General features: G+C 36.4%; 1 protein-coding gene across 1 annotated transcript in view; it reads right to left on the bottom strand.

The window, feature by feature from the left end:
• Positions 1-12,563, bottom strand: part of SLC9C2 (solute carrier family 9 member C2 (putative)) — a 155,387-nt gene that overhangs the window by 55,890 nt on the left and 86,934 nt on the right. The window contains exons 16-21 of the mRNA XM_059040828.2: positions 11,143-11,224; positions 7,344-7,510; positions 6,643-6,741; positions 4,988-5,085; positions 3,861-3,980; positions 386-584 (exon numbers count right to left, since the gene is read on the bottom strand). Coding sequence (XP_058896811.2) covers positions 386-584; positions 3,861-3,980; positions 4,988-5,085; positions 6,643-6,741; positions 7,344-7,510; positions 11,143-11,224 — 765 coding nt within the window. The remainder of the gene's footprint in view (positions 1-385; positions 585-3,860; positions 3,981-4,987; positions 5,086-6,642; positions 6,742-7,343; positions 7,511-11,142; positions 11,225-12,563) is intronic.

The raw sequence follows: 12,563 nt of genomic DNA, 5'->3' as shown, positions 1-12,563 counted from the left end.
TTTATCCTAAAAAGTAGTTCTCATCTTATACTATGACAAGTAACTAGCAAACCATTTTGGTTTTATTCACTTATTTATTCTTTGCATCGTTACAGGGAGTATTTGAGGGAAACAGCAAATGTCTAGATTTTTAATTCTTTTTTGCCTGATCTTTGAGATTCTCTCAACTTTTATGATACTTCTCTTATCTGATATCCAAGACTAACTGTTTTACTGATTTCATTATTAAACTCAGAAAATTCAAAAAGATTACTAAAATTCCAGGATCCTATCAACTGTTACAGCAAAAGGCTTCTAGTATCAATTATTTCAAAAAATGACAAAAATAGATTCAAATTATCTGAACTGTTCTTTTTATAGGATACTTTTCTATTTTAAACAGTACCTTCAATGCTGATTCTAACAGATATAAAAATACAAAATAGTAGTTTACTAATATCAGTGCTGACACATTTAATTCTCTTGCCATTGGCCACAGATGCATTATCATAGGATAAATGTACATTATTCGTATAATATGTCCTGCATATTCAAATTCTTCTGAAAATACAATGCGATATATAAAAATCAGAAATTTATTATTCCTGAAAAAAAAGAGATCAAATAAAATGTCAGATCACTTTAAAAGTATAATAATTAAAATCTGAAGTTAATTTGTTTAAATAAATATTAACATTAATTTGAAGAAAGGTACAAATAATATGAAACAATAGCTAAGCAAAAATCTAAACCATACTTTCTAGACATAAAAATCATAAGGGAAAAAGATAAAAATATGGCTCTTGGTAATCTAGATCAGGGCTGAGGAGCTTTTTTTAAAAAATTAATGTCTTATGCTTATTATTCACCCAGGTAGAAGAAACATTTTCATTAACCTTTGCCAAAACATTAGGTACTGTAAATACATATTCATTTGGGAGGGTGGCTTTTGGGGGGGGCGTTTTTTTCTTCCAGTTTTCTTAAGATATAATTGACATACAGCACTGTATAAGTTTTAAGGTATACAACATAATGGTTTGGCTTATGTACATCACAAACTGATCATCATGGTAAGTGTAGTGAACATCCATTATCTCATATAGATGCAATATTAAACAGATAGAAAATTTCTCCTTGTGATGAGAACCCTTAGGACTTATTCCCTTAACAGCTTTCAGATGTAACATGCAGCAGTGTTAATTATATTCATCATGGTGTAATACATTACCTCCTTAGTACTTATTTATCTGATAAATGGAAATTGTACCTGGTGACTGTTTTCATCCACTTCCCCCTCTCCCACCCCCCACCTCTGGTAACCACAAACCTGACTTTTTTTTCTATGGATTTATTTGTTGGTTTGTTTTTGAAGTATGATTGACCTAGAACACTATGTTAGGTCCTGTTACACAACACACTGATTCAATATTTCTAGACCTTTTAAAATGATAACCACAATAATTCTAGTTATGATATGTCACCATACAAAGATACTACATAGTTACTAACTATATTCCCCACACTGTACATTTCATACTGGTTACTCATTTATTTTGCAACTGGAAGTTTGTACATTTTAATTTCCCTCACTATTTCTTTCCTCCCCCGACCCCTCCCTTCTGGACACCACCTGTTTGTTCTCTGTATCTATGACTCTGTTTCTCTTTTGTTAAGTTTATTCATTTGTTTCGGTTTTTTTAGAATCCACATATAAGTGAAATCATACAGTATTTGACTTTCTCTTTCTGACTTACTTCACTTAGCATAATACCATCTAAGTCCATCCACATGGCAAATGGCAAGATTTCATTCTTTTCTAGGGCCGAGTAATATTCCATTATATATATGGAATATATACATACATATTGAACCATCCTTGCATCCTTGGGACAAATCCCACTTGATCATGGTGTATGATCCTTTCAATGTATTGCTGAATTTGGTTTGCTAATATTTTGTTGAGGATTCTTACATCTATTGATATGCTCATCAGTGACGTTGGCCTGTAATTTCCTTTTTTTTTTTTTTTTTTTGGTTTTTGTTTTGCTTTTTTTTGCTGTATGCGGGCCTCTCACTGTTGTGGCCTCTCCCGTTGCGGGGGCACAGGCTCCGGACAAGCAGGCCCAGCGGCCATGGCTCACAGGCCCAGTCGCTCCGTGGCATGTGGGATCCTCCCGGACCGGGGCACAAACCCGCGTCCCCTGCATCGGCAGGCAGACTCTCAACCACTGCGCCACCAGGGAAGCCCTGTAATTTCCTTTTTTTGTGATATCTTTGTCTGATTTTGGTATCAGGGTAATGCTGACTTTATAGAATGATTTCAGAAGCGTTCCTTCCTCTGCAATTTTTTGGAATAATGTGATAAGGATATGTATTAACTCTTCTCTAAATGTTTGGTAGAATTCATCTGTGAAGCCATCTGGTCCTGGAATTTTGTTTGTTGGGAGTTTTTAAATTACTGATTCAATTTCAGTACTGGTAATTGGTCTGTTCATATTTTCTACTTCTTCCTGCTACAGTCTTGGGAGATTATACCTTTCTAAGAATTTGTCCATTTCTTCTAGGTTTCCATCTTATTGGCATATAACTATTTGTCATACTCTCTTGTGATCCTTTGTATTTCAGTGATTTCAGTTGTAACTTCTTTTTCATCTGATTTTATTGATTTGGGCCCTCTCTTTTCCTTGGTGAGTTGGGCTGAAGGTTTATCAATTTTGTTTATTTTTTCAAAGAACCAGCTCTTAGTTTCATTTATCTACTCTATTGTTTTTTAGTCTCTCTTTCACTTATTTCTGCTCTGATATCTATGATTTCTTCCTTTCTATTAACTAAGGGTTTTGTTTATTCTTCTTTTTCTAGCTCGTTTAGGTGTAAGGTTGGATTGTTTGTTTGAGATTTGTCTGGAGAGCATTTTCTAAAATCAAGGCTAATCGCACATAGGAACAATACAAAAATTCATACATCAAAAGCAAGAAACAAATTAATTTAGAGAAAAACATCAACACTGCTTAAAATTAGGAACAGAATGAAATATTCTATTCAATATTACTATGACATTAAATTTTTTTTTTTCTATTCATCTAAAGTAGAAGCTGACAAAAAGAGGTTACTTGGATATATGTCAAGATCCTAGGGTTTTAAATTTTTATATTTTTCTGTAAACTTAATAAATGAAGAAAGTAAAAAATTATCATAATTTGTTATGAAAAGTATGTTAACAACCACTTAAAATTTATTAGCATTAATGGTCCCAGTATTTTCTCATTTGACATCTTTTGTTAGTAGAAAAACCTTGTCTTTCTGCTCTAAAAAGTATCTAAGCTCACAACTTATATAACAAAACAAAGAGTCTACACAAGTTAATAAAAATCTGTATCTTGCGATATTTTGGATGTTGGTTATAAGTATTAATAAGGCCATGCTGTGTTTTTCCTAATTATAGACATCAACAGAAACATCCCATGGCACAGATGAAATTAAGTTGAGAGCTAGATTTAGTCTTTGAGTTTGCTATTTCTCACCCCTGCTCATCCCAGAAGAATACCAGAAGAATATGAAAGAAGTCCAACATGTAATGTGACCCTAAGACATGGTAATTAAAACTTGAAGAATCCAAATATGACCATCCTTTTCATCTTTTTTTCTACCCACTCTCTAATAGAGGTGCCAATGAAATTGGTAAAACAGAATGGAGAAAGAGAAGCAAGCACTTTGTTCCTTCTGCACTCAATCAATAAGACTTGACTATAATATTAGTTGGGTTTTTTGGTTTTTTGGGGTTTTTTTGTGTTTTTTTAGGGAAAGTCAAAGTAATCTATTCTCACAATGTAGAAAAGGTCATATTTTCAAGTACATTGCTATTAAAGGTTCACAGTACTTACCCATATAGAAAAAGAGGTGCCTTATCTTTATGATATTCCAAGAAAGTTAATATATTTTTAAACTTCATAAGCCAACTTCTAGCTCTTACATAAGTTGAAACATCAGAAATACTCATGAATCTAATAGAGAAAAATACACATACATGTTATAATGAAAAGCAAGTGCTATACTTTTGGGTAATATAAAACAGAAAGTTATACTAAACATAAATGTAATATGGGTTTATAAAATATGCCTCTGTATCCATCCACCTACCCACCCATGGTCATGGAACAGAAACATTTTTAGTGGAAGACTCCTGCTGTCCATGTTCCTGGAACTATCCATGACGTGAGGTAGAACATAATTAAAACTTCAGAATCCAACTCTTTGGGGTTCAGAATCAAGCTTCCTTTTGTCATGCCTTGCCTAGCTCAAGATTCTCCAAGGCCCTGAAGTCCCTGTCCTTCCCAAACTTTATTTAGGAATTGATGCTACATCTCCCAGATATATTACCAGGCTGCTGAAATGTTAACTATCACCCAGACAGAATCTCCTATCACTGTGGCCCCACAGGTTTGTCTTAGACCATCCATTATCTAATGTTTCAGGACTGTAACCAGATATCAATATATCTCTAAGATACTGAGCTTTTCCCATCATATTTAATTGCATCTATCAGTTCCATGGGTTGGATAAATTCCTCCAGATCCTATGATTCCACCCCAGAGAGCAGTTTAATGGCAGGCTCCAGGCCTCCTTACTTCCCCTATGCAGTAATTTAGTAAATATGATATAAAGACAAAATAATTATCATCATAATTAAAACTATATGGGTTCTATTTCATGGCTCCCCTTGTCTCTCATATAATTGCTCTATAGTCAAATCTTCCTCCAGAAACTCCCAATGTCAATCAAAGGTATGAATTTTCAGGGAGAAAAGTATAAACAAGAAAAATAGGAAGTAAAATAGAAAAGTAAAGTAAAATAGGAAGTAGATGGATGGATGGATGGATGGATGGATGGATGGACAGACAGAAAAGATAAAAAGATTGATCAATCTGGACACTGAACTCTCAGTTTGTTCATTCTCTATCACATACCCATTCAATTTTGAAAATATCAATTAAAGAAGTATTACACTTACTTTCCTTGGATGTGGCAATAGCTTTTGGTTGCACCAATTAATGTCCGGGCTGCCTCTACACTGAGGACTCCGTCATTACACTGTTTTTCAAAGCTACTCTAAACATACAATTTTAAATAAAAATTACAAAGGACCAAAACATTAATGTAATATACTGTGCTTGACCTTTACATACCCCTCACTATTATTATTGAACTCAGTATATGAAAATATACTATTCAAAAACTTCTAGAGCAAGAAAGAAATTTCATTCAATTTAAATATTTACAGAATATTCCATTTTTGCAAAGTACTGTCTTGGATGTTATAAAAGATACAAAGACTTCTGGCTTCAGGAAACTCAAAATCTATACAATTCAAAGAGTTTACTTCAGATGTTCAACATCACTAACTATTAGAGAAATGCAAACCTAAACCACAATGAAGTGTCCCCTCGTACTGGTCAGAATGGCTACCATCAAAAAGGCTATAAATAATAAATGCTGGAGAGAGTGTGGAGAAAACAGAACCCTTGTACACTGTTGGTAGGAAATGTAGACTGGTGCATCCACTAGGGAGAACAGTATGAGTTCCTTAAAAAGCTAAAACTAGAGCTACCATATGATCTAGCAATCCTACTTCTGGGTATATATCCAAAAAAAAAAAAACCAACCCCTAAACTCTAATTTAAAAAGATACATGCACCTCAAAGTTCATAGCAGCACTATTTACAACAGCCAAGACATAGAAACAACCCAAGTACCCATCAACAGACAACTGGCTTAAGAAGATGTGGCATATATATATATATATATATATATATATGAATATTACTCAGCCATAAAAAAGAATGAAATATGCCATTTGCAGCAACATGGATGGACCTAGAGATTACCATACTAAGTGAAGTAAGTCAGACAAAGACAAATATTATATCACTTATATGTGGAATCTAAAACATAATACAAATGAATCTATACACAAAATGGAAACAGACTCACAGACATAGAAAACAAACTTATGGTTACCAAAAGGGAAAGGTGGGGAGGACAAATTAGGAGTATGGGATTAACAGATACAAACTACTATACATAAAATATATGCAATAAGGATTTACTGTATAGCAAAGGGAATTATAGTTGACATCTTATAATAACCTACAATGGAATATAATCTGAAAAAAAAATGAATGACTATGCTGTATGCCTGAAACTAACACAATATTGTAAATCAAATATATTTCAATTTTTTAAGAAAAGATAACATGGAGTGGGTCATTACATGGGATTGTTGGTTTAAAAGGTAAATGTGGTAGGTCATTATAACAATGGTCCCAATGTAGCATGCCTGTCACATGCTTCTTTGTAACTAACACTGCTGCTCCAGATTTTAATTAAGTATGTAAATGGCACCAAACATTATTCAAAGACTCCCCAAAAGTGACCTGCTAAAATTAGCTAGACTTAGAAATAGAATAATAACATTTGTGACTTGAATTTAAATCCTAAGAGATTTCTTTCTTTTATTTTTTAACTTTCATAAAACAAACATAAATTTTAACAACCAATCAAAAGATGAAAAAAAATTTTCTAGTCACCTGAAAACCATACATAAGAATTAAAAGCATTGCAAGAATAATAAATAAATAAAAAGCAGATTATGTGAAGGGTACCAACCATTTGTATTATAGCTATATGCAATCTGGCCTCTTCTATTAAAACTTCATCTGTTGGGGACTCCTCCTTCACTCTTTTATCACATGAAACATGAGGAAACTGAACAGTATCAGACTAAGTTTAAAAACACACAGAGATAAAGTTACAAATAAGTAAAAATGATTAGGAGCTGTCAAATACTTCGTTCAACCAAGATTCCAATAACTCAAATCAGAATCGCTAAAATGAAGGGGTGTATAAGTGAAAAACGTTCTCCATATTAGAAATGTTGCTTTCAATTGTGGCAAAGTAACTATTCATTTGGGGAGATTTAGAAGCCAAATGCTTCCCCAAGCTAGTGTATGCTTGACTGCTCTCTGGAGCAGCCTATGTTTTCTTTTGATAGTACTTATACAGGGAGAGATCTCTCACTTCCTCAACCAGCTGGAAACATCACCCTGGCAGAGGCCATTCACAGTTACTCAATCAGCAAGTTTGTAAAAACACCAGTTCTCCTGTATTTGGCAAATAAGGCTAGATCACCAACACCTTCTCTTTAGAGACAGAATTCAAATTATTTTTGCCAATAGAGCAAGGCTAGTAAATGTATCTCCCTTCAGTATCCTGACATATAACTAGTAGAATCAAGTTTTTTATACTAAACTAAAGAAAAAGGCAGGCCAGAAAGGGAAAGGACTGTTTTTTGCCAGGTATCAACTCACAGGAATGATGTATTCAATCTTTGTTTTTTCTTCTACTAAGGTCCAGTTAACATTTGTCAAAATTTTTTCTGTTTTAAATAAAGTTATTCTGTTCTGTATTATCTCCTGGATGTGTTTAATGGCATTTTGCATGGCCATTTGTCTTGGAAGGGAGATGGCACACAAACCTGTGACAAAGAAAAGGAAGGGCCTTAATAAAATACAATGAAGATTGCACAGGGAAGCAAAATGTTGCATAATGTAGTGAAATCTCGGCATCACTTGCATAGTCAAACCAGAGTGCTTAGAGCAAGGACAACTATTTGTCCAAAATTTTCCAGAAAATTACCCAACTATCCATTTCCTTTTGGCTGTACAGCTCAACTTTTTCTGACTCAGGTGCTAAAGAATGTCTTCTTAGTTTCTTTTTGTTCACTATAGCTAGACACATGACTTACTAAAGGCATCCAATCAGTATCTCCAAGTATGGAAAGCTACCTGTGTTTACAGGTAAAGGAGCTGCCTATTAAATTATGCAAATTCCTGAGCTTTATGCCATGTCTGGAGAATCACAGTGGCCTGGGAATTTGCATTTTAACAACTTCTCCAACTGATTCTTATACATAATAAAATGTAATGGCCAGTGCAATAGAGATCCCTCATATTTAACATCTCTGTTTCCTGGCCAGCAAATCTACATGTTCAAAACTTGTAGCAGTTTGTATCATCTTGAAGTATCAGTTTGAAGTTTTAGATATGAGGCTTACTTACCAAAAAGAAGAATTTAATTAGTGAGTGAGCATAGCCTACTTATTCAGAATTCCATCTCAACAAAACTGTTCTCAATAAACAACAAGTTTCTACTGTATAGCACAGGGAAATATATTCAATATCCTGTGATAAACCATAATGGAATAGAAGATAAAAAAGAATGTATACATATGTATAACTGAATCACTGCTGTACAGCAGAAACTAACAAAACATTGTAAATCAACTACACGTCAATTAAATAGATAAATAAATAATAAAACTGTTCTCTCTTCATAATTGCATATGAGATGTCTCATAAAGAGTTTTAAATGTTTCTAAATGTTTCAGTTTAACTTTACTGCATTCTCTACAGGACACTGTGGTAGCTGTATTTCAAATTTTCAGGGATTCAAAAAGGTTTGTAATCATATCCCTCTCAGTTCTCTATGGTCCAGAGCAAAGATGCATCTGACTGCCATGCTAAAGAGTTAGAACGTGTCAGCTTTGGATTTAAAATTTCCATGGCTGAGAGCACACAAGGAGAAAATCTATTCATTTTCCTAATTACATCCCACCCATTTGGATGGAGCAACGGCCACTTTCCAGTTGCTCTGGGGAAACATGGGTATAAGTGGACCACTCGATGGCACCAGTACATTTAAACAAACTCCTGTGTTTAAGATGATCCTGGAAGAATATGAGGATGGATCTCTCTCTCTCTCTCTCTCTTTTTAAAATATTATTGAAGTAGAGTTCATTTACAATGTTGTGTTTAATTTCTGCAGTACACCAAAGTGACTCAGTGAGATATATAGATAGATAGATAGATAGATAGATAGATATGTGTGTGTGTATATATACACACACACGCACACACACATATATATATATTCTTCATATTCTTTTCCATTATGGTTTATCACAGGATACTGAATATACTTCCCTGTGCTATATAGTAGGACTTTGTTGTTTATCCATCCTATATGTAATGGATTGCATCTGCTAATCCCAAACTCCCAGTCCTCTCCCCTATTCCCTTCCCCCTTGGCAACCACAAGTCTGTTCTCTATATCTGTCAATCTGTTTTTGTTTTGTAGATATGTTCATTTGTGTCATATTTTAGATTCCACATATAAGTGATATCATATGGAATTTGTCTTTCTCCTTCTGATTTACTTCGCTTAGTATGATAATCTCTAGGTCCAGAGGATGAATCTCTTAAAAGCATTAGACCAGACAGAAGAAGTTGGTCTGAAACTCTTCCTGATAAAACTCAGTTTTGTCAATTACCTGTTAACGTGCTAGTGTTTCTAGAAAGGATGAGCATTGATTCTGAGGATAAAGTACTTGCCATACATGTTTGTTTCACAGTGAAAATTCTCAGGTTCAGTTAATACAATAAAAAAAATTGTATGGGAAGAAAAGGAGAAGAAAAAAATATTTCCATGATAGTAAAACCTCTTGCTCCTGCATTTGAGTATCAGAGTAAGAGCAATCTCAAGAAAGCAAGCCTGGGAGAAAATCAGATGTTATATCATAAGCAAAGAGAGCAGAGTGGGTCTGGATCCCTGAAAGCCAAAGAAAACTGGTAGGAAGGGAGGTGTGAGCAAACCTTCATGGATAGAGTTAACTTTACTCATGCTCCAGTATAGACTTTTGCTGATCCAAGCTCTACTTTCCACTGCAAACAAGAGCAAACCCATAACGTGGGGAGAAGGAGAGCTGCCAAAAATCTGCCCCATTCACTAGTCCTATTCGCATATTGGGGCCATGGACTTTGAGGTAAGCTACCACGGGCAGTTCTGCTATAGTGTGGATGGGGCACAGTTTCAGGAGTGGGCAGAACTGTGAAAAGACACAAGTAGAGGGGCTAAATTCACCGGGCTCCTTCCCTGTTTATAAGAACTCTCCTTCAACATTACCCTTCCTTGACCTCTCACCAGTTCCATGCTTTCCAAGAAACCTTCTGATTACTAATTTGATTTATCAAGGAAATTGGTATTTAGAGGTGAATACCCTGAATAATGATCACAATTATTTCTGACTTAGAAAGAAATCATCCTCATTATAAATTAATAAACTGATTTTCTGCTGCATCTGTATTCTCCTGTGAGTGCGATATATGTAAATTTCCAGCCTTTTGATTAATTCTAGATACCCTGACAAAATCAGGTCTCTGCACCAGCAAAGCTGAGGACCAGGCCACAGGACACTGGAGGATACTAAGGCCCCACTCTAAAACTTTGTGTAATCCCACCCTGCCCTTTCTCTCCCCCTTGACTCCACTGCCACTGATTATCTTACCCTGATTTCTCCACTGATCATCGGTCTATTTGTGATTTTATTATATTTATGCATTTTATTATCAACAGCTTCAGTTTTTTTCCAGAAATAGGCAACTGTGGCAGAGCCTGCTGACTGCTCCCAATATTCATTCCCCCCTTCTTCCTTTAACAATAGAATCTCTGAGTTTTGGCTAAGCACACGGCCAGTCAGTTAAGATAATATTCCCCAGCTTCCTTTGCCCATGTGTGCCCATGTGACTAAGTTCTGGCCAATGGACTGTCAGTGGTAATGATATGTACAACTTCTGGATTGTGCCCTTAAAAGGAAGTTGCTTACCCTCCATTAACACCATCACCACCACCATCACCCCCACCCTATCATCCCTTTCTAGTTGACTGGATTGAAGATACAGTGGCAGTGAGCCAGCATCTATCCTGCAGACAAAAGCAACACCCTGGGAAGCCGAGGAGCAACAGAAGAGAAGGATCTGAGATCTCTGGACAACCTTGTGGAACAGAACCATCCCACTTTTCTGGACTTTCTGGTGGAGGGGAAAAAAACAAACAAACAAACAAAAAAACTTTGTCTTGTTTAAGCCACTGTTAATGTGGTTTCTGTTAAACTGGCTGAATTAATATCCCAATTCATACATCATCTATAAATAGGGAGTGAATGAAAATGAGTGATTTCATAATCAATTCCTTGAGCCCCATAAGAAATGTCTTCAGCACCCCCCAACAATAATCTCTTTGCACTACTCTCCCCAATTAATTAGACTTTACCTAATGTCCTGGCTGAATAAGTCATCATGTATGAATTTATTCCCATAGTCATTAATGATATTACTTGTATATACAATATAAACTGAAAAACAAAACACACAGAGTCAAAACATTAGTAAGTTCTCCAAAGGGAATCATTGTTCAATTAACCACCAACAAAATTCTACCTTAATCCACATTTTAAAATCCTGCTTCTAGGGCTTCCCTGGTGGCGCAGTGGTTGAGAGTCTGCCTGCCGATGCAGGGAACACGGGTTCGTGCAGAGCGTATGGGCCCGTGAGCCATGGCCACTGAGCTTGCGCGTCGGGAGCCTGTGCTCCGCGATGGGAGACGCCGCAACAGTGAGAGGCCCGCACACCGAAAAAAAAAAAAAAAATCCTGCCTCTGATAAGAATAGGCAAAAGGGTTATTTTGTGGACACTGCTTGAATATAATCCACTGGGGTAGAAATCAGTTTTCAAACAGAGTGAGAAAAAAAAAAGATTTTGTAGTTTCTGGGAAGGGATAAGGACACTGAGAGAGGAGCTCTCCGTGGTTGCTGCTGTCAACAGTGGCCATGCAAAGTCGGCAAAGCCCGCACGGTGGTTGATTGTCAGAAGTTTCGGTGGAACCTGCGGGGCTGGGGAGTAACCCCGGCAATAGCAGGCAGTGGTGATAGGGAAGTGCACCTGCCACAGCATTTACTACAGCCATACAAGAAGCTCTGAAGAAGCAGATAGGAACTGCGCTGGGGTCAGGAGAGGCACCATGCAGAAGCAGAACCACATTTGTAGGTCTTGGCTCTGCTGTTTACTAGCCATGTAACTTGAGGCCAGTTTACCACTCTGAGTTTCAATGTCCTTTACTGAAAAATGGAGTTAATAGCAGTATGTCTTCAGAGAGTATTTCCCAAATGACCGATCACAATAAGCACCTGAAATGCTTCTTAAAGACACTGACTCCCAGGCTTATTCCCTGCAGATTCTGATTCTGTAGGTCTGGGGTGGCATCAAAGGGATTCTTAACATCAAACAGATTTGGGAAACACTGAAAAATGATACTCAAATGTTAGGTAACATTTCTTTGACTTGGTTTTAGGCCAGTTCCTTTCACAAAAGAAAACTGAAGGAGCTCATTATTCTATTTCTCTGGAACATGGAAGGACCCAAAGTTTTGGGGTTCACCCGACTGGGAAGTCGGTGGGGGTGTCCTAGGGATTTCTAGAAACTTCTCACAACTTCTCCAGCTAGCTCACATAGTACTGTCACGAATGACGAGGCACCCTCACGCTGTCCACAGATGCTCTGGGCTCTCTGGACCTTCCCTGGAGTCTCACCAATGCTGCCACCACCAGACTGTCCAGAAATCCACTGGCTGGCCCATGGGGAAAAGGCTTTGAGAGACAGTAGAAAGGAAACCAAGATCTGTCTTTCACTATGTAT

Source organism: Kogia breviceps, chromosome 1 (assembly GCF_026419965.1).
Source record: "Kogia breviceps isolate mKogBre1 chromosome 1, mKogBre1 haplotype 1, whole genome shotgun sequence".
Taxonomy (NCBI): domain Eukaryota; kingdom Metazoa; phylum Chordata; class Mammalia; order Artiodactyla; family Physeteridae; genus Kogia; species Kogia breviceps.
This window is presented reverse-complemented; position numbering and strand designations above follow the sequence as displayed.